A 22,129-nucleotide genomic window follows, 5' to 3' on the forward strand; every position below is an offset into this window, starting at 1 on the left:
GCTGCGTTCCATGGGGTTTACTCTTAGGTAACGTGCGTAGGACTGGAGCCGTAGCTATTTAAGCCACATCAGAAGGGAGAGTTAGCGCGAGAGAGTGGGGCCAAACCCACCACACGTGCAGCTGGATCTAATCATGCACGTTAGGGGGGCGGGTGTCTGTGTTACTCCCTGAGTAAGTGATTGCGGCCCTAAAGGCCTTCTTTGCACCGACCTCGACCAGGCACTAAGGAGCAATAAATAATTTGGGGAAAGGGGGGGGAGAGATGCATAAATAAATAAAGAGGGAAAGGTGGGGGAAAGCAGTGACATCCGGGTGCTGCTGGAGGCCTTTGAGCGCGCATGCTCCTCGTTACTCGCTCTGGCTTTGCCACCACCAGCAGTTTAAGGAGGCAACAGCGGCAGCTGCCACAGTGGTGGCGTGTGGAGAGCGGGTGGGGGAGGGAGGAGGAGAAGGAAGGCGGCGACAGCAGCAGTAGCAGCGTCGTTGCCGCCGCTGTTTTCTCACGGCGGGGGCTGAATTTCCGTGTTTGTCGAGCGAGGAGGGGAATCGAGGCTGGGAAAGGGAGGAGGAGGTAGCGGAAGCCCGGCGCAGCCTTTGCGAGAGGATGGTTGTGGGGGCGTGTGACAGCCGGCGGCACAGCCGCCGCCACCACCACTGCGAAGCGCCTCAGGTGACGCTCCCGGGGCAGGAGTCGCACTGAGGGGAGGCCGGCGTCCGGGGCGGGCGGACTTGCAGCGGCGTCAGGGGCGCAGAGAGAGAGAAGGGGAGGGAGGCGGCGGCGGAGCGGGGGGCACATGGCGGGATGACAGCGGCTGCTGTAGTTGCTCCCACTATGCGCGACTGGCAGGAGGGGAAAGGGGTGGGAAGCTGAGGCTGCTGCTGCCGCCGCTGTCACTTCTTGGTGGCTCGCAGCCGCACGAGCGCGGGGGGAGAAGGCGGCAGAGAGAGAAGCGGCGAGGCAGACGCGCGCTCGGCTCGCTCGCTTGACAGGCGCGCAGTAGCGAGGGGGGTGTGCGTGTCGTGTCGTGTGTGCGTGGGGAAGGGACGGGCCTGAAGCCAGTGGCGGAGAGAGGGCCCAGGATTAGGGCTTGGGCGGCGAGGCGCAGCGAGGCAGGGAACGGCGAAACCTGCAAGAGGCTGCCTGGGAGAGGCCTTCCAGGAGGAGCCTTGGAGGGAGAAGCGAGGCGGGAGGCGCTCCGAGTATTCCCGGCAGAAGGAGGGTGGGGGAAGCCGCCGCCGCCGCTGTCTCCCGGCTTTCGCTTGCCTGAGAGAGTGTGTGTGTATGTGTGTCTTCCGTGCGCGTCTGGAGGAGGAAGCGCTGCTGCTGCTGCGTTAACCTCGCGCTATATTTATTTACTCCGTGCTCCTTCCTTCCTGTCGGGCTCTTCCTCTTCCTCGGCCAGGTCCACTCCCTTTCCCTACCTGGCGAGGGTGTCTGTGCTCTGCCCCCTCCGCCTCTGCGTCTGGCTCTCGGTCCCCTCCATGCACATCATGGTGGTGGGGATGGTTGGATGAAGGGGAAGGTGGGGGAGAGAGAGCGAGAGCAGGGGAGAAAGAGGCGTTTCTGTTTCGGTGCCCCCCCCCCCCCGCTTCGACCCCGTCGGGACCAGCCGTCCTGCCCTCCCGCCTGCCTGCCTGCCTCTTCCCTTCCTCGGCTCGCTTCTGCTGTGCTTTGCCTGAGGTGCGTGTGATAAGGCGGGAGCAGGAGCCACGGCAAGAGGCGGGTGGCGAGGGGGAGGAGGGAGAGGAGGAGGGAGAAGAATAGGGTGCGCCGCCGGAGAGACCATGAGGAAATTTAACATCAGGAAGGTGCTGGACGGCCTGACGGCGGGCTCGTCGTCCTCCTCCTCGGCTGCCGCCTCCTCGCAGCAGCCGCCGCCTGCAACCCGGGAGAACGACATCCAGGAGACCCTACAGTCCGAGCACTTCCAGCTCTGCAAGGTGAATGCTGCAGCCGTTAACAGCCGGTTGGGAAGGAAAAGGGGGGGGGGGGAGGTGGAGGACGATGATGTAGCCATGATGGGCTCTGCAGCCTCTGGACTTTGATGCTTCCAGTTCCAAAGCTGTCGATTTGCATCTATCTTCCTCCTCTTCTTCTTTTTTGATACGAAAATTATGGTGGTGGGGGAGGCGACGCCGATGACGCCAATGCTATGATGGACTCTAGGCTTTTATTTAGCAGCATCTTTTCCCCTCCAACCACAATTCACCCGCTTGCGTTTCAGGCTACAGTATTCCTAAAATGCACTCGCGGATCTTGAGATGCCTCTCTCTGGAGGAGAAACATCTAATGGGCTCATCAGTGTTGTGTTCATCAGTGTTACAAAAAGGGGGGGTGGATAACGGGACCTGGCACCGAATTCTCCCCATCATTCCATGCACAGGCATTTTAACAAGCTTCAGCGCAATCAGTTCATTATAGAGGAATAGTCTTTTAAAATTTTTAGGATGGAGTGCTTGGTTGGATGAATTAGTAACATTTCTATCCAGACACAGCACAGTATATGCAGTTGAGGTCTAAATTCCAAAAGGATGATGCAGCAGTTTAATTCACCAGCTGTGCCAAATTGAAATAAGAAATGATGTGGATGTTATGCTCATCTCTACCTTTGCAACACCTGTGGCCGAAGCTGCTGTAGTTTGACTTGTTTGTGTATTGAACACTTTCTCTTAAAAAACAACAACGGGGGGGGGGGGGTTGATCCTAAAGATTAAAACACTTTTAGTGTTACCTGCGTTGTAATCCCCCCCCCCTTTCCCCTGCAACTTCCCACCAGCTAGCCTAATTTGATGATTCAGGTGTGACACATGTATTTCACTTAAGTATACTTTTATTTGCAGATTTCCCCCTACATTTTAGTGCCACAAAAAGCTGAACTGAGATGCACATTTATTTTTGTAATTATAAGGCATGTGGGACATGCATTTGAGACGGAATGTGATAGAAAGTATTTTTTCCACCTTAATTTATTTGGCTCAGATATTGCAAAGAAGGGGACTGCTATTGCAATTTCTAGTTGCGGGTGTCTGTGTGGGTAAGAGTTTTTTGAAAGCTACCCTGGGCTGGCAAGCTTATGTCATTCAGGGCCTGCTTCAGAGAAATAGTGATGGCTCTCTGAAGAGCCATTTTAATAATTAGTGGTCATTTAATTTACAGAACTGGCTGCATCATCACATTTCCCAGGGACTCTTGATTCTAATTCAGATGTCTTAACCACAGCTATTTATGGAAAGAATTGCAGATTAGGCTAGGAATACAATAAAGGTGAGAGGTGAATGGGTAGATTGTTTTGTTTAAATATACATGAGTAGGGATAGAATTAAGGTTTCATTTTAGCATATCCATGTTCAGTGAGGTTTGAATTAATTATTTACCCTTTTTTAGATAATTCTGCTCTTTCATATACTTGTGGTTCTTTTAATTAAGTGAAAGTAAAATGACATTGCTTCTTTCTCATTTGTTCTTTGTTTTATTTTTCTTCTACTGCCCGTTGCACCATTGCTTCACCACTCTGACATGACAGACTGTACGCCATGGTTTCCCCTATCAGCCTTCGGCCTTGGCTTTTGATCCTGTTCAGAAGATACTTGCCATCGGGACTCAGACTGGCGCTTTAAGGCTGTATCCTTTTATTGTATTTCTTAAAAGAAACTTACTAAGAAGATTGCCATTGCCTACTGTGCTGTGCTGGAGTTAGTGTCTCAATTCACTCTGCAAGTCAGGTATGCATTTCAGTGGGGGAGGGGAGAAGCTGCTGTTCCTTTGCATTTACTTCTGTTTATCTGATGTGCGTGTACTAGCAGTGGAACCAGTACTTTTATTTTCCTGGGAAACCATCCTGATTATTTTTGCAGTATCCCAGCTAACAGCCTGTCTAGTTTATTTAGCAGTGCTTAATGCAGATAAGTTAGTTTTTATCTTGTAAACCGGAAATATGACCCTTATGTCTATCACTCCCTTCTATTGCTGTAAGCGTTCCTTGCTTTAAAGCAACAGATAATGTTTTCAGTGTAGAATATACGGATTCTGTATAGCAATAATTATTTTACAAATTGTAACTGGAAATGAATTTGAAATGGGGCGGGGGGGGGATAACACTATGTATTTGGCTACACGGATAAATCACTTCAAGGTGTTCCTTTACAAGTAAGACACAATTTTACTGTAAATGAAAAAATTGTTTTGTGTTGATGTGTGTCCTTAAAATCAAAATGAACAAATATTAAGCCCAGATCTTTCATACCTGAATTTGAGAAAATAGAAATGATTCAGAAAATCATTGAATAATTGCATATGCAATATGGCACAGGTAACCATTGTGATGATCTCCAGCTCCCTCATCCCTGGGCATTGGTCATGGTGACTGGGGATGATTGGAGCTGCATCCAACAACTTCTGGACAGCAGCACAGTGGCTCTCCTTGCATATGACAGGCATAGGAAAACGCCGGCCCTCCAGATGTTCGGGACTACAATTCCCATCATCCCTGACCACTGGTCCTGTTAGTTAGGGATGATGGGAATTGTAGTCCCAAACATCTGGAGGGCCGGAGTTTGCCTATGCCTGCACTATGACTTCGCTACTAGTTTTGATGAAATGCACATTTTTTAAGGGAAAGCTTTAATGAATAATAACGGTAGTAACCCATATTCAATGCATAGCAGCATAGCATACCCTCTTATGGAACAATTTTGAGTGGCAGGGATGCTAGCTGGATTAGATATGAGTTTAGTAGAAAAGAGTTGTTAATATGGTGGTGGTTGATCAGTAGAACTTTTCACTATGGTATAAATATGGGTTGGAGTAAATTTTTAAAAATAGTAAATAGTGAGTAACAATCTCTTCTGCTGCAACAGCATGTCCTGTGATAAAAGCTGCAATACTGTGCACCCTTAAATGAGAGTAAGTGGTATTAAGAAAAGAAATATTTTATTTTTAAAAAGCCAGCAAACGTATGAAAGAATTCCATTAAGGTCACTCAGTGTATATTCAACATGCAGTATGCTTTGATGGTCAGAGGTAGAAATAAAGGAATGGGGCACTATATTCCCCTTGGGTGTTGTTGGAGGTCTGGTGGCCTTATGTGACCTCACTTCAGCTACTGTCCTGAGTTGTACTTGGGCAGGAAGACTTCTAGAGCCACAGGCTGAGGTTGAATAAATGAGATTTGTTGGTCTATTCCTGGCATATTGGCCATAGCAAAGGAATTTTCAGGTTGTACACTCAAAAGTGATGATAGTTTCATGATTTGGTTGCTTGGAATGACTATAAAGGGTTGTAGTTTCTGAAGTAGGAACGGTTAGCTTGTGGCCTTCCAGATGTTATTGAACTACAGCTCCAATTGGTCCTAGCCAGTATAGCCACTTATTAAGAATTATGGAAGACATAGTTCAGCAACATATTGAGAGCTACAGGGTGGCCATTCCTGTCCTAAAGACACATGCAGTGCTAGGGCAGGCGTGTGCCATACGTCTTTTTCTTACAAAATTCTGCCGGAAAGACAAGCTTTTACTAGCCACAAAATTTACTTCTGAGTAAGCTTTGATAGAATCTGTCTGCCCATCTAATAGAAGGAATAGTTTTTAAAAAGTGGGTGTTTTTTGTCTTTGTTTGCACTGCTTATTTTGTTTTTAGTTACAAGTTTAGATTCACAGTGTTGAATCTGCATATGGCTTTTTACATCTTAAAAAACATTTACATTTCACAATGTGAAGCAGTTTCTTTCTGAATTTTAGCAGTAGCTTCTTTTCCTTAGCTGAAAGAGTAGCTGTTGCCAGAGTCAGCAAGGTGTGGCTGTTGTTTATTTTTTAATTGCTGATTTTCAAGGGTGAACACCAGGTTCCATGTATTGACCCACCCAGATTGAGAATGGATCAATGTGTGGAGGCTGATGCTCAGTATGGGGTGAGACAAACAGGAAGTAAGCTCTTTAAGGCATATCCTTCCTCTGGCATTGCTTCCCGTAGAAGGGATTCCTGTTACTTAACTTGGAATGTTACAAAAAAGTGAATGAAGACTCAATTCAATTTGATAGTTGGGAGTGAGTTGCTACAGATCACTCCTTAGAGGAGAAAACAGGACAGAACAATAGACTTCGTAAAAGCTCCACCACTGTGTCTTTTACCCAGACTTGGTCTTCAAATACTGTTCATGACAATACCTTGCAGCACTGGATGAAACCACAAAGACTCATGGTCGAACTGACTGTCAACAACAATGGACATAGGCCGCTTTTAGCAATTTGCACCTATGATCAGTCTGTCCATTGGAACTGTGCTGGTGAGCATTATATTTTATATATAACATATTATATGCTTTTGCCGTCACATTTGTTGAAAAAAGTTTTGGATTATGGAGAGAGTGCCCTAGCATACTTTTCAAATCACCCTAAACAACTGATGAAACATATAAGCACAGCTTGGTATTGTCATCTGGATTATTGCCTTCTTCATTGCCCTCTTATTTATTTGTTTACCTCCCCATCTTCGTAATGCAAAGGAACATGTGTGTACAGCAGGCCTTGAAAGTCTAGGACAGGGGTAGGCAACCTAAGGCCCGGGGGCCGGATGTGGCCCAATCACCTCATTCCGGCCCGCAGATTGTCCCAGAATCAAGGTGTTTTTACATGAGTAGAATGTGTTCTTTTCTTTAAAATGCATCTTGGGGTTATTTGTAGGGCCTGCATGGTTTTTTTTATATGAGTAGAATGTGTGCTTTTATTAAAAATGCATCTCTGGGGCATAGGAATTTGTTCATATGTATTTTTCAAAATATAGTCCGGTCCACCACATGGTCTGAGGGATGGTGGACCGGCCCACGGCTGAAAGAGGTTGCTGACCTCTGGTCCAGGGAAATGTCTTGGAGCTAGGGAAGAGAAATTGTATTCATCTTACATTAACCTAAAGGGGGGCTATCAGCACCTTCCCAGTCTTCAGATTCCTAGTGCAAATGTTTTCACAACCATCTATCCAGCCACTGTTGTAGTAAGTAGCCTGTAGTCCCAGAACTGTCACTTCACAAATAATGACTTTCTTGAAAGTGTCGCTTCATTTGCTAAAACAACTTCATTTGCGAACACTAACAGTTGCAAATAAAATGAAAATTTCTGTTTTAACAACTATGTTAAAGGAAGTAAACGCCCTGCCAACTTTTAACTTTAATATTTCCTTAGAGTTTGTAGCAAAAAACCTACTCCCATCCCCTCCCCATATTAACCTCTTCCTCTTTACCTTCTGGCACAATGGACTCAACTGACTTTACCTCCTTTTAAAATTTCAATAGGTATAACAGATTAACAAATCTTACAAGCTGCTTTTGTTTCTTTCGGATGCTTTGCTTGCATATATATGACAAAGTGGTATCAAATCTTAATTGCTTTTCTAAAAATGTCTTTGCATTATTGAGTACATAAACCATATTTAGCATCAAATGTAAGCATTTTGTACTTTGATCTAAAATCAATTTGAAAAAATTTGTCAGTTCACAGCACAAGTAAAATGTACAATTAGCCTTTCCCATTTATTGTTTTCCCTTATGAGAGTAAGTTTATTCCAGTCACTTCTAAGAGTAATGTGCCCCTTAGCTTGTCTTCTTTCGGTGTGGCAACCACCAATTTCCCACATTTATAGTGCTTGTATGTTTTACACTTCTGAGTCACCATCAGCCTTCATCACCTGACTTCCCTTTTATAATCCAGAAATTCTATTTTGTATGAGGATATTTATTATGTCTAGGTGGCAATATCAATTGATTTTGCTAATAGAAACTGAGATGAAACTTCATAATATTTGTCATCCGTTCAGGCACTGACTAATTGCTAGAAACCTTTGCACCTATAAAGAAAGGTTATTTGAGATCTCCCTGTGAGATCTTCCTATCCAGTATCTTGCAGCACTGAAAACCTCATAAACAGTGGATCTCTGCAATTTGAAGATTGTATATAAAGCAGTATGTCCAGAGTATCTCTTTTTAGCCATCTGTTTTACTAGCTTGGTGATTTTTCAACACCACAAGTGGTTTGTGTTACCATCTTCTTTGAATTTCAGTGTCTTCTGCAAATGAATAGTGTGGCGAGGGCTTTTTTTTTCAGCTGGAACTCACTGGAACTCAGTTCTGGTACCTCTCAGGTGGGCGCACAAGTAGGTGTTAATGGTGATTTCTGGCACCTCTTTGAGCTGTTCTGCTCCTCCTTACTAGAAGGCAGGGGCAGCAAACCACAATCCTTGGTGTGGTGTTATATCCAAACTGGAAGTTGTGATTTCTTTTGCACCAAACATAGCATTATCTGTAGCTAAGGTTTGTTCTTCACTTACTGATTCTGGTTTCTTTGGACTGAAACTACTCACAACCTCCAATTTTGAAATAACGCTAATCCATGAATCAGACACAGGTTTTGTGTAAGTTATCTGCTAATAGATAGGTAATCTAGGTTGTCATTAGGGACACAAAATTTCTGAAAAATTTGAAACCATAGAAAAAACTACGCCCTCCAAATAAAACAACATTTTGAGGAAAAATGAGATGTAGGCAATACTTAAATAACAGCCATCAGATTATTCTACCGCTTTAAGAGCCTATAGCACATCAGTTATAATTTCGTTAATAGATATAATTGTACTATTTGGTATATTTTTAAAATGTATAAGTCCTGTGCATATTTCCTCATAAATAAACCCCTGGTTTAATAGACCTTATCCAATGTAAGCCTATGTATGACTAGTACCTCAAAAGTAGAAATGTCTTAGTTTGTACTAACAAAATTGTGAATATACCCAATACTCAAGAGTAAGTGAGTGAGCTGCAAATAGTAGCATGCTATCCAAGTACATGTTTCCTAGTTTTGTCATTTGATAGAGGGGGAGAAAAACTAGGAATGCTAATTTTGTAGTAAACGAAAGACAAAGTGCCTTCTCATAAAGAGACCTTTTAGGTCAGAGGAAGCTAATGAGGTATTGCTGGACTACAATTCCCATCACCCCTGACCATTAGGTGCCTGTCCTTTGTAGGGGTCTGGAAACAAAGCCTTATGAGGAAAAGTCGAAGGAATTGGATATGTTTAGTCTGGTAAAGAAGAGACTGAGAGAAAAATGCAACCCCATCCAGGGTTCCAGTTACAGATAGGTAGCCGTGTTGGTCTGCCATAGTCAAAATAAAAAAATTCCTTCCAGTAGCACCTTAAAGACCAACTAAGTTAGTTCTTGGTATGAGCTTTCGTGTGCATGCACACTTCTTCAGATACACTGAAACAGAAGTTGCCAGATCCTTCTATATAGTGAGAAGGTGGGGAGGGGTATTACTCAGAAGGGTGGTGGGAATGGGAGATTGGCAGATAGCTGAGATGAGCCTGTTGACGACTCTTAACAACTGCAATAGGTCTTACAGGAAAAGGCAAGGAGTGAGAAGGTGAAAAATGGCTTAGTCATGTATAATGAGATAAGAATCCAATGTCTTTGTTCAGACCAGGTCTCTCCATGGTTTTAAGTTTGGTATCCATGGATGGTAGGAGACAACCCATCCAGGGTTGTCTCCTAGATTTGGGAACTACTCACCCACAAACCCTGTCTTCCCATAATTCAGTTTATTGGCCCTCATCCAGTCCACCACTGCATCCAGGCACCAGTCCAGGTCTTTCATACCCTCTCCTGATTTCAATGTAACTTGAGAAGCAAGATGGGTGTCATCAACATACTGATGACACCTTGCCCCCAAACTCCCAATAGATTTATATAGCTGCTGAATAGCACTGGGGAGAAAATAGTGCCTGTGGGACCCCATAACATAGTGGCTATGGGGCCAAAGAGCATGACTCTGCAATATCTATCCCATGGACTTGGTCCACCGTAGTCAGTGGTATCAAAAGCCACTGAGAGATAGAGTAGAAGAAGCAGGGTTGCACTCCCACTACCCTTATCCCAGTAACAATCATCCATGAGGATGACTGAGGCTGATTCAGTCCTGAATCTGGGTCTGAACATACTTTGAAATGGATGTAGGCATTTTTTTCCTCTAGGAACACCTTTAGTTGCTCTACCATGACACTCTCCACCATCTAACCCAAAAATGGTGTAAACAACTCCAACAGTTGGATGCAAATGTTCTTTTGACCGTCCCTATTTAGTAGACAGCAAGCAATTTTTGTTCTGAATGCCCTTTAAATGTAAGCTTCAATAGTTTTCAGTATAACACCTGAAATGTGGGTACCGTATTCTGAAGACATCATCATCAGTTTTTTCACATGCAGAATTCTGCTTTGGTTCTTGAGAATAGGGTGATTTGTGACACTTAACAGACCGGTAGCAAATTATTCATTTTAGTTTGTAGAACGTAGCCATATGTTTTACATAAAAAGGTGTTTTATTTATAAATTGAAACATCTGTTTGGTTTGTTCTGGCATTTTCTTTTTGTTATTGCAAGGGTAAAGCAGACCCATACTCTGTCTTGTGGTTAAAGTCATTGCAGAATGTGCAACCTCCTTCTGGCACCACTCTGTTCAGTTATACAGGAGTATCCCTACATTTCTTCTGCTTGGTGCTATTTTATGGTGCTATCACTATGCAATGTTCTAACTTCAGTCTTACTCGAATCTGAGCTTTGCTCTTCATGTTCAGTCTTCCTTTGGAGGAAGCTTGGGAGCTCTTATATTTTCCAGTCCTTGTTGTGGTTAAACTTGAGTATGATGCCATTATAGGTATAAATATACACATATGCAGGTCACCATGCAAGTAGTGCAATGCCAAGATGTTAGTGGACCATTTTCCATGGTTGAGGTTTAGCAGCTGCTTCAGAAGGATAATAGTGCTGGAGTGCTTTCAATTCCACCCAGGTAGTTGACTGAGTTTTTATTGGTTTGGTGATCTTATGTTTTAGAAGCTTCCTACTGGGACTGAAACCATATTTTAACCGTTAGTTTGGGGAGTTTGATTGTGGTATTTCTTTGATAATTAATATGTCCAGGAGATGTTTCTACACATCATGTGTAATTGCTCATGTTATTCTAGTTTCCATGTGATGCAGTATTGTAATTCTGTGCTGCGTCACTCTCAGTTAACTTAGCGTATTTATCAAGCTTATTTAAAATCTCTTTGTTTATAGTGTAAAAGAAACTATAAGCATTTCCTCAAGCAAGTTAGTTTTATTTAAATTGCAATCTGTTTTCTGCAAACGTTTGTTAATAGTCTGTTCACAGCAGGCTTGTATTTCTAGCTTTCTAATTTCAGCAGTTTTCTGACCTTAGTCTAGTTTCTCCCTTGTCAAGGTTTTGGCACCAGAAGTGTCATAGCAGCTTTAGGTCTTAGAACTTTGGCTTCATAAATGATGACTCTGTATGCTGAGCTTCTTAAGTGTAACTTGAGGGTTCCACATTTTTGCTTGGTGTGTTTAGTGTGCCACTGACCCCTGGCAAGAGTGCCACACCCCTGCTGTCGTCCCCGTCCCCCCCCCCCAAAAATAGGAATTGCATAGGTGGGTGTGTATTGTCTGGGCAACCACACCTGATCCCAGCCCAGCAAGCTTCCACTTTCCTTGTCCCTTATGTAGCCAATATGCCTGGAGTGCCTCAGCCACATAACAGTTAACAGCACAATCCTAACATTGCTTACTCAAAAGTAAGTCCTGTTGACTTCAGTGAGGCTTACTCCCCTCAGGTTTGTGACACTAGGATTGCAGCCTAAATGGGAAAACCTTCAAATGTGCTTTCTGAATTGAATCCAGTCTGGGGAAGGGAGCAAGAGTTATCCATTTCCTTGTGTGGATGCGCAGGGAATGGTCCTGGTGATCACATTTTTTTTGGCATAGCTAATAAAGTGAGCCATTTTAAAAAAAAACCCTTGTACAAGTTGATTTAGTTACTAAAATTGGGTTTTAATAACCATACTAATGGAAACATTTTCCTTAGTTGTACAGTGGTACCTCGAGTTACAGACACTTCAGGTTACTGACGCTTCAGGTTACAGACTCCGCTAACCCAGAAATAGTACTTCGGGTTAAGAACTTTGCTTCAGGATGAGAACAGAAATCATGCTCTGGCGGCGCAGTGGCAGCAGGAGGCCCCATTAGCTAAAGTGGTGCTTCAGGTTAAGAACAGTTTCAGGTTAAGAACAAACCTCCAGAACGAATTAACTTCTTAACCAGATGTACACTATACTTGCAATACTTTTTGTGAGTTTAAATTCATCTTCAGGTAACATGTCAATTCATCCTTGTATTTAGCTGTTTGCCTAATTGCCGTAGGAGGAGCACATCGGTCTATCCTTTTTTTACACTTTTAGACTGCAATCCAATACACATTTACCACGAACTAAGTCCCATTAAACTCAGTGTGACTTACTTTTGAGTAGACAGGCATAGAATTCCGCCGTTAGAAACCTTCATTTAATGCTGTAAAACAATGATTTGCGACCTTTGGGGCATCTGTTCCATAGGGTGGTATTTATATTGGAACCAATTAGGCAAATGATCAAGAAAGTAACCTAATTGTAATTATACCTGGCTTATTTCAACTTGGTGGTACAGTTTTGCAGAACAATCAGATGGATAATGTGCCTTAGTAATTTAGTATTTCTGCTTCTTTGCCATATGTAAATATAGCAAGGTTCTTATAACTACATTTATGTTTCATAGTTGAAGTTGTATCTGCCTTACCAATAAGTTCAAAAAAGTTGTTGATCAGACTTTTCCCTGTATGCCTGTGCTGATATTTTGGGGAAGGTTTAGTGGCATTTGTTACACTTAATGATGGACAAGGGCAATGGATTTACAAAAGCTTGTCAGCAAATTTACCTGGAAGTTAAAAGAGCGAGAGTTGTTGCAGACACTCTGGGCTTGTCAGCAGCCAGGAGACCAGGGACTATTAGGAGGCAGCTTCCCCTGCCACCCAGGAGGGTGTCTCGAGGGAAGTACCAGCCTAGCTTACCCATTACCAGAGAAGGAGCAGCTGCAGGAAGCGTACTGTTCTCCCAAAGAGAGGACATTCAGTTCCAACTGCTACTTGCACTGGGATTCAGGAGCAAAAGGCAGGCACACACTGGCCTCTGTTATTAGCTGAGTTGAGTGAGTGTTAGGCTTACAACAAGTTTCAATATTCTGCCTTTATTATCATTTGATAGACAGGTGATTTTTTAAAATAAAACGATTCATTTTTAGCCTGGCTGATCAACAAACCTGAGCTATATTTTCAAGAAGCTGTGCACAGATTCTGGAAAAATCCCAGATCGCCCTGGGTTGGGTCCATCTGGGGCTGTCAAAAGGGAGGTGAGTGGACAAGCACATTTTTAATTAGAGTTTTAAACCCTAATTAAATCAACTGTGAGGGGTGGAGAAGGGGGAGAGACAGACAGAAGCTCACCTCCTCCCTCACTGCTATCCACGTTTAATTAGAATTTAAAACCCTAATAAATTAAATTAGGAATGTGCAAGGCCCCCAGTTCAGTTTAGGTCATCCTGAGGCCGATCCATGTTGCTGATGGGCTCCAGGTTGTGGTGGTGGTGGGGGGGGAATGCACAGACCTGCTGCTTATATTTTCTGATTGAACATTGCTCAGGCAAAAAAACAAAACATAACATAACTTGGTACTTGCCCCAAATGTAGAGGAAGAAAGAGAGTAATAGTAAAAATTAAGAGGATAATAGGAGTGGTGGCAGCAAGCTGCTTTGTCTTTACACTCCTTAATCTTTGAATCGTAAAACTGGTAATACGTGTATGTCTAGAATTCTAAAAATTGCAGAACACAGTGAGGAATAAGTCGTAAGAGGTTGTAGAGATTCCTTTAAGCTGACAACTGGATGTCAGCATTTACACAAAGATTCAGTTGTTTCTGAACCCTTATCCAGTTTATTTTGTAGTAGCCAGGATGTAAACAGATAATTTTAAACATCAGCAGATAACAATGAACACAAATTGACACAAGGTATTTGTCAGAGGATGTTCTAATCTCCAAACATGATATAAAACTGATATATTAACCTATCCTCGTTTCACAAATTGCAGGGTACACTATATGTTAGGCCTGCGCACTACTACTGCTGCTGCTACTACTACTACTACTACTAAATACTGTATGGCTTTGCAGTTTGAATGTTGTGGGCAGGCAGCTCAGCTAAAATCAAGAAACCATAAAACATAGTCTATTATGAAGAGATGAAGCTACAAAATTTGAGACAGACAGCTACAAGGGTTTAGGGTTTTTTTAAGAGAAGCTTTTTAAAGCTTGCAGTTTATAAACAGGACTCCCTCCCTTACTATATGGAATTTAGTGTGTTCCTCTAGGGTTTTAGTCTAATGGAAAGTCTTTTCCCTTCAGATTTTAAAGAAAGGTTTAAAAACCAGTTATCCTTGACTTTCCATTGAAATACTTTATTATGTAAGTGGTTATGGGGTATTCACTGGTACTGTATTTATTGAATTTTATTGTACCAGGCATATGCAAACAGGCTGTTCTACTGTGATTTGAATGGTATGATTTAATGTTTGCTTTTTAATGGACTTGTATATAATAATGTAGTGGGAAGCCTATTGTCTTGAAAACGGCTTAGAAATATCTGACATTTAAATTCTTTGTGTGGCTTTGTAACAGTGTTATAGTACTGTTTGGTGGACACTGTAAAGCCCTACCTGTATGTAAAAGCCCTCTGAGCAACTACTTTTTCAGGCAAAGAAAATGTTTGGGCCCTTCTTACTCTTTGTTTCAGAGCTCAGGAGCTCGGCTCACTACTGTGTCTTTGTTAAGAGCACTAGGTTGTGATAATTTATTTCTATGTCCCATCCAAAATCACTGTGGTGAGAAGTTGAAGAGCAGCGTTGGCAAAGCTATTCCATTCAGGGAGGAACAGCAGGATATAAATGTAACAAATTCCTGGTTGGAAACCACTGCTGTCAGTCAGATCTACACCCCCTGTCCCAACTCCCACCTCCTCCACTGGTGTTGTCTGGAGATGTATTTTTTAACCTGCAGGTGGTCAAAGTCCCTTTAAAATGGATCTGTATCCTTGGGACTGGCACTTTGCTCTTAGAAAGACTGGGCTACAAACTGGGATGTGTCTCATTCAAATCTCTACCATAAACTTTTTGAATGGCCTTAAGCTCTTAACTTCCACCAGCCCCCCAATAATCTTTACAGGAATATTGTGAGGATTAAAATAACAATATGTGAACTGCACTGAAAGCTCTAGTACTGCACAAATGCATTAATATCTGTTGTTAAAAAATTAATAGACTGCTATACATCCTGTACATTTTTATTATTACACACTGTTCTGAGTGAAGTGCTGGAACTGAACAATTGACCAAACATTTGTATTATACTTGAGCTTTGTTAAAGCTCATCAGTGTTTTCATAAGTATTTTGAGATATAATAATCAGCAAGATGCAGATGAAATATACCAAGTGTGAAGAGTATAAAATTAATATGTGTAAATAAGCAAGATTGAGCACATACTTGGAGGACAAGGTAGGGTCTGTCTAGTTGTTTGGTCCTAACGTTTAGTGTGAATACTATAGTATTAACTGATCATTGGTGTGACCAAAGGATGCAGTCCTAATCATATTTTATAGGAACAAATCTGGGTTAATATACTATATGCTGCAAAAACATGAAAATGCTATTTTTTCTTGTGATTGGATCGTAGGAGATACTGGTTCCTAGTAACTGTGCATCTGCAATTGTGCATTATAGTTTCAGTGACATGGTATCAGTTACTATTTTTATAAAAAGAACATACGTTGGCTGCAAGTTAATAGCAGTAGAAGTCGACAACTGGATTTTTACTGCATGATAAAGGCATGACTCTGCTAAATCATAAAGCTGCTTATGTAAAAGCAGTAATGATAATAGTGTGTTGCTCAGTGCTGAATGAATGCTTTCACACTGAATAATGTATTAATTTAACTTTCCTTTCTGCTTGAGTTGTAATCAGTGAAATATTTCATCAAATATGAAATTCAGGCTTGGTTTTCATTTGAGGATATTTTGAGAGAGATGAAGTATTTGATATTGGAACTTAAGCATCTGGATAGCTGCTTGAATTGGAAATAAATGTTTTAAGTTTAAAGTGCTTTAGTTATACACTGTGTCACATATTGGTGGTAGAAGAATCGTAAATAAGAGTAGTCTAGGTATTGCTTTAAAACTTAGTAACACAGCCCAATTCTGTGCATAATCACTGAAAAATAAACCCTGCCTAGTTCAGCAGGATGTACTCCAGTGTAAGTCTAGGATTGCAGCCTTATTTGTATGTCTGTTCATGTCTAACTTCTGTTTTCTCTCTCAGTATATTTTATGTGGATAAAAAAATGTGGTAATTTAATTGATAAATCCTGTTTTGAAAGCTGGAGAAAAACACAATTAGGACCTGGACCCTAAACAGATAATACATAAACATAGGTTTTACTGTTATAATTAATTTTAATTAAAAATTTTATTCCTAACTTTTAAAACTGTTTTCAAGGTAGCTAACAAAAATAATGTTAGGTCAGGAGGGATTAGGAGAGACTGCAACAGTCCACCATAATATAGGGGAGTAAGTTCATTAAACTTGGAGCCATACAAGACATTATGTGATTCATAATCAGAATCTTCCAATGTGTCTTTTCTTAACTTGTTAGCAGACCTATGCTTTGAAACAGCATGAGTGTTTAAACTATCTGTACCTGACTCTCCCCCTCCCCCCCAGCTAATAATAGCCTTAGGAGACTATTTAGATCAAGGGTCAAGTTAAATATCTTCTCCCAGTGCTCATCTAACTTGATCTTAAAAGCAGTCATGGGAGCTTGCTATTGAAAACAAAAACCCTAAAGCAGGAAATGTCAACCATAAATTGGATTGTAGGATCTTTTTATAGATTTGTGTCTGGCTAAGCCCATAGTTGGTAAAACTACCATATAAAACATAAATCACATAATTTACAAGCATGTGTATGTGAAGTACACAATATACCTAGCCACTGTATGTGCTGGCATTGGAGAGTCAATTCCCTGTAAAATAAGACTGGCTTTATCAAGGATGATAGATTCTCTGATATCTTCCTTACATCTTGTATCACTTGGCAAATTAGATCAATTAAATTGTTTCTTTTGAACATGATTTATGAAGCAGTGCGCAGTGAACCCAATGCTGGGTAGATTTTTGTTTGAAATGTTTAATTGGACTGTACTTTCTCTAACAGTATTTTTAAAACTTTAAAACACCATTAGTATGCTGCTGTCTCCTAATCTTGCCAGATATTACATTATTAACCTCAAAACTGATGAGAAAGCAAGTGATTGCCTTGATGCTCCTTCATTCACACTTAACAAGCAGCATGTTGGCGCATGTATTGAATCACTCCTATTTTGGTTGTCCCGCCAGTAGGAACAGGGTAAACAAACCAGGAAGCATTGGCTTTGTGTTCCAGGGAACATGGTTTGTTCTCACCCCCCACTCTTCACAAGTTATGATGATTACCTGAACTCCTGGTTTGTTGACTTGCTGATTGTGGCTTTTTAAAGAGCAACCATATATGCTACTTGTTCTCAGTAAGCCAGGAAGTTTGCCTTACCATTGGATGCCAGTGCTGCCAATAGAATGCAGTAATCTGTCATTGAATAGACTGGCTGTAGTTTAGTTTTAATTTACAGATGCAGTTTGAAACTATTGTTGACGATTGCATCCAGTGATGTGGGTTTCCTGGAAAAGAGAATTTTTTTGGGGTGGGGGGAAATTGATTGCCTAGAGTGATCTAGTTTAGGATGTTGACTAAAGACAAGTAAAACAAACAAAACTAAGTGCTTTGAAACTGCCAAGCTTGCCTAATACTGTATTTGCCATCTATTATTTGTTACTAATGAACTTATGAAACAGAAAAAAGCATTTCAAACTTTTTGACCGTTACTGATTTCATTTCTCCCAGAATTCTGAAGTTTGAATTACGTTTATTAAAAACTGTAGAGACTTAAAGGACTTTAGCTACCAATTTTGGAAGTATGGGGCAAGGGCACATTAAATGACTCAGGGTCCATGGGGAAATAAATTTAAAGACCAAGCTCCAAATGAGTACCAGACATGACAAGCACACTACTCCATTTTATTGACCTTTCGTGGTAGGTACAGGATCAGGCCCCAAATTCCAACCTGCCTTTCCCAGACAGTACAGTCATAGCTTCTGAATAGCCTTTCCCCCAAAAATTCAGTGTTTGGAGTGTGTGGGTGTGGGTGAAAGATCCAAAGGCTCTGCTGCTAGCCTTTCCTTGGAATTACCTTTAGGATACTAGCATGTCCAGGACTTCCCAAACCTTATTTCAGTAGGACTGGGGAACTGAAGTCGTCTTCCCTCAGGGCTCCTTGTGCCTCAATGCAAATGGGAGAAGGAATTGTAGTGAAGCCAAGAGAAGGTGGTCTTTGCCTCACACCAGGAAATCATTACTGTTGTATGTATGGATAAAATGCAGAATGGTTAATGCCAACATTTCAGAGTTGGTGATCTTGGTTTTCCAGATAATTTGGAAACAAATTTTTAAATGCCTTAAAATTGATAAGATCTGATTCAGCATACTTGATAGTAAACAAAATTAAAATGTGCGATGCTAATTTTACTAGTGCATGTAGGGTTTAATGTTCAGATAAATTCAGAACTTTACTTGGAAATCATCTTCATTGTATTACTTGTTAACTTACTAATTTTAGCATGCCTGAATTTCTCTGTGTGATAGTTCCTAGAGATAATCACCTGGAAAAAGGTTCCTTGGAACTATGAGTTTAAATTTCTTTTCCTGTTCTATTCGTTCCAGTTGCCCACTTTCATTTGTACAGTGGTACCTCGGGTTACAGACGCTTCAGGTTACAGACTCTGCTAACCCAGAAATAGTGCCTTGGGTTAAGAACTTTGCTTCAGGATGAGAACAGAAATTGCATGGCAGCAGCACGGCGGCAGCAGGAGGCCCTATTAACTAAAGTGGTACCTCAGGTTAAGAACAGTTTCAGATTAAGAACGGACCTCCAGAACGAATTAAGTTCTTAATCTGAAGTACCACTATATTGTATTTCGTTATTATGTTGGTAACTTAATGAGGATGAAGTACACTGGCAGTCTGCTAGAGCAGAGCTGATGGAAGTCTCAATGTGAATTTGATCAAATGGATACAAGACTATAGTCACATCTACCTTGGGACACTGGTGGCAACAAAGAGAACACACTTTTTACATCTTCAGTGAACTGCCCAGAAGAGCTGTTTAGAATGAGAAATGGGCAGGTTTCAGACTTGTGCGGTATCATTAACAATGGACCACTCAGTAGCCAGCTGTGATATTTGTAAGGCACTTTGAGGGCAAAATTTCTTGGATTTGTGCCAAACTTGATGCCACAATTAATGTAGTTTCATTTGGAGGTCCTTGGAGCATCATCTAGTTTACAGCCTGAGAGATCAGTTTCAGTTGTCATGGGATTGGGAGTTAGATGCACTGTGTTACAGTGATTCTGCTCCTATCTGCAGAAAAGGAAAGTAGCACTAGGTGACTATTGCTATGTCCCATTGCTTTGGGGCTGTGGGATTTCTAAGGGGTTGATTCTGTCTCCTATACTATTCCACATAAAACAGTTGGGAGCTATCACCTGGGGGTTTGAAGCGTGTGTCATCAGTGCAATGCTGTGTCCCTCTTAGCGCATGTTCACTATAAACTTTGTAGTTGGTGCCATGTTTTTACCCTGATGACTTTTTAAATAAATATTTTAATTAGGGCCTAAAATTTCTGGCTGCTTAAAAAATTACACTAAAAAATACACTAAATATTTAAAATATTAAAGATGTGAGATACCCCTTAAAGAGTGCTTATCTTGCTATATTTTTTTAAAAAATAAAAACCTGTTTGGATACCACCATTCCACAAAATTGCTAAAATGATGTTGATTGAAAGCCTTTTTCATAGGCTTTCATAGAAAACAGCCAGCCCTTCATAGCATTGTAATATAATCAGCAGACAGAGATCATTTGGATTTAGCAGAAGCTTCTGTCAGTAGGACACAGGAGATTCTGATTCCCACTCCTTTTACTGGTGGAAGGAGCATTTGGAACAGTGTGGGAAGTCACATTAATGTCTGCAGGCAGAGGCAAAGGGATGGAAATCATTTCCCTCATTGTTCTGCTGATGGAGGCACATATTAAACGTTCCCCTTGACCTAAAACAACACATTTTCAAAAACATGCAATACAAGGAGAGCAATCTTTCCAGAAGAAGCATACCATGAAAATCTATGGACGAAAAATGCGGAATCGTGGTCAGCATCCCAGTGTCTCGGCAAACTTTAACTTGATTAGAATAAGCCGTTCCTTATCCTTTCTACAACAAATTTGGCACAGACCATCCTGAAAGATACCACTCTTATGCTGCTAAATTTTAAATTAGTCTGTTTAAACCATTTGCTAACTGTAAGACACAGAACAGGGGTTGCCGACATGGCACCCATGGGCAAACTTTCATTGGTTTGGTTTTTGTTATGTACTTTGCGTTTCTCATTTTGTATTTTTATGTTGTGAACTGTATGAACTGCCATGGGATCTTTGGATGAAGGGCAGTATATACAAATTAAATAAATAAATAAATAAATAAATAAATAAATAAATAAAGTATCACACTCTTCTAGAAATAAAGTTATGGGGCAAAATGTACAGGTGCCTGCTAAATGATTTTTGTGACATAAGTGGTGTTGCTACCTTGTATAGCTATCCTAGTGCTGAGGAATACTTCTTGTTACTAGACAGTGACACCATTTGTGTGTGTCTGTAATTAGTATTAAGTGATCTCCACAATCAGGACATAGGTGACTTCCAGTTGCATGCGTAACGTTGTCAGGGGTGTTTTTCTCTAACTTTGACTTATACCCCCCGGCCCAATGCCTGACATTTTGTTACTGGTTTCCCCAGCACTCTCCCAGAATTCAAAATGCACATCCTGACAATATAACTTAAACTTCCGCACCCCAGATTGATTGTTATTATGGCAGAATATGATCCAGCTGACTCATCCTTAACATTGCATCATTAAACTCTTTGCAGCATTCCATAGACTTGTTTTCTGTAATAGTGCTTTTAGCATTAGTTTTTGAAGCTTTGTTTAATTACCAGTTTTTGCTAGTGAGTGTTTTCCCTATCTAACCCCCACCCCCTGTTCTTGTGTTTGCTATTCTTCAGTTATTACTGTGGTCAAAAAGAAAGACATTAATGTACTTATGTCTACTTCTAGTTATTTTGGGGTCATGTGTTCTCGTATCATTTGTGAGGAACACAGATTTTAACTGTAGTTAACATTGACATGGATTCGTTGAACATATCAGTTGCATTCTAAATATACCTGTAGGTAAAACTTGATGAAGAACATTGCGGCTACATGACAGAAGGAAGCACCAATTTCAGAGTGTTAATTTTGACGAGTCCTTGATTAAAACAACTGGAGGCCCTGGGCTAGGAGACCTTGGGAGGCCCAAACTTAATAGCATCTAATCATAAGAAACAAAACTTCATTTTCTTCTTTATCTGCTTAATGAAAGTAGAACGCTATTGATTTTTTTTAGCATTGATTAAAAGATAGTTTATAAATTTATAACCTTTAATAAAGTTTACAAAAGTATCTAATTAAGACATTCACAAAGAACATTCATAGGGGAATCATAGCTGTGTTCTGAGATTACACTATAACGTCAGATCAGTTTATTTTGAGCTCTTTTGGTTATCAAACTTACCAATTATATAAATCAGTAAGTCACAACTTATCATTTTCTATGTAGAGAATGTTTGGCTCAGACAACCGTTCCTGGGTTGACCATATGACTGTATATCATTCTTTATTCTTTTTACTTTAAAAAAGATCTTTCACCAGTACAGTTTGTAACCCTTAAGCACAGGAACAATCTGAAAATTGTTTCCACATTTGGAAAAACTGTCTGAATTTTCTCCTGGAATATTATGATAGAGGAGGAGGAGGAGTTTGGATTTGATATCCCGCCTTTCACTCCCTTTAAGGAGTCTCAAAGCGGCTAACATTCTCCTTTCCCTTCCTCCTCCACAACAAACACTCTGTGAGGTGAGTGGGGCTGAGAGACTTCAAAGAAGTGTGACTGGCCCAAGGTCACCCAGCAGCTGCATGTGGAGGAGCAGAGACGCGA

General features: G+C 41.2%; 1 protein-coding gene across 5 annotated transcripts in view; it reads left to right on the forward strand.

Moving 5' to 3' along the window:
- The first annotated feature begins 356 nt into the window (after positions 1 to 356).
- The window catches only part of STXBP5 (syntaxin binding protein 5), a 122,738-nt gene continuing 100,965 nt past the window's right edge, over positions 357 to 22,129 (forward strand). For 3 of the 5 annotated variants that reach the window (XM_083496259.1, XM_083496261.1, XM_083496260.1), the window contains exons 1-2: positions 357 to 1,942; positions 3,526 to 3,623. In XM_083496259.1, the coding sequence (XP_083352385.1) occupies positions 1,787 to 1,942; positions 3,526 to 3,623 (254 nt within the window). In that variant the 5' untranslated portion in view covers positions 357 to 1,786. The remainder of the gene's footprint in view (positions 1,943 to 3,525; positions 3,624 to 22,129) is intronic. The other 2 variants (XM_083496262.1, XM_083496263.1) reach the window with 1 other exon arrangement.

The sequence above is a fragment of the Podarcis liolepis genome (genome assembly GCF_965112155.1).
Source record: "Podarcis liolepis genome assembly, chromosome: 3".
Lineage (NCBI taxonomy): Eukaryota > Metazoa > Chordata > Lepidosauria > Squamata > Lacertidae > Podarcis > Podarcis liolepis.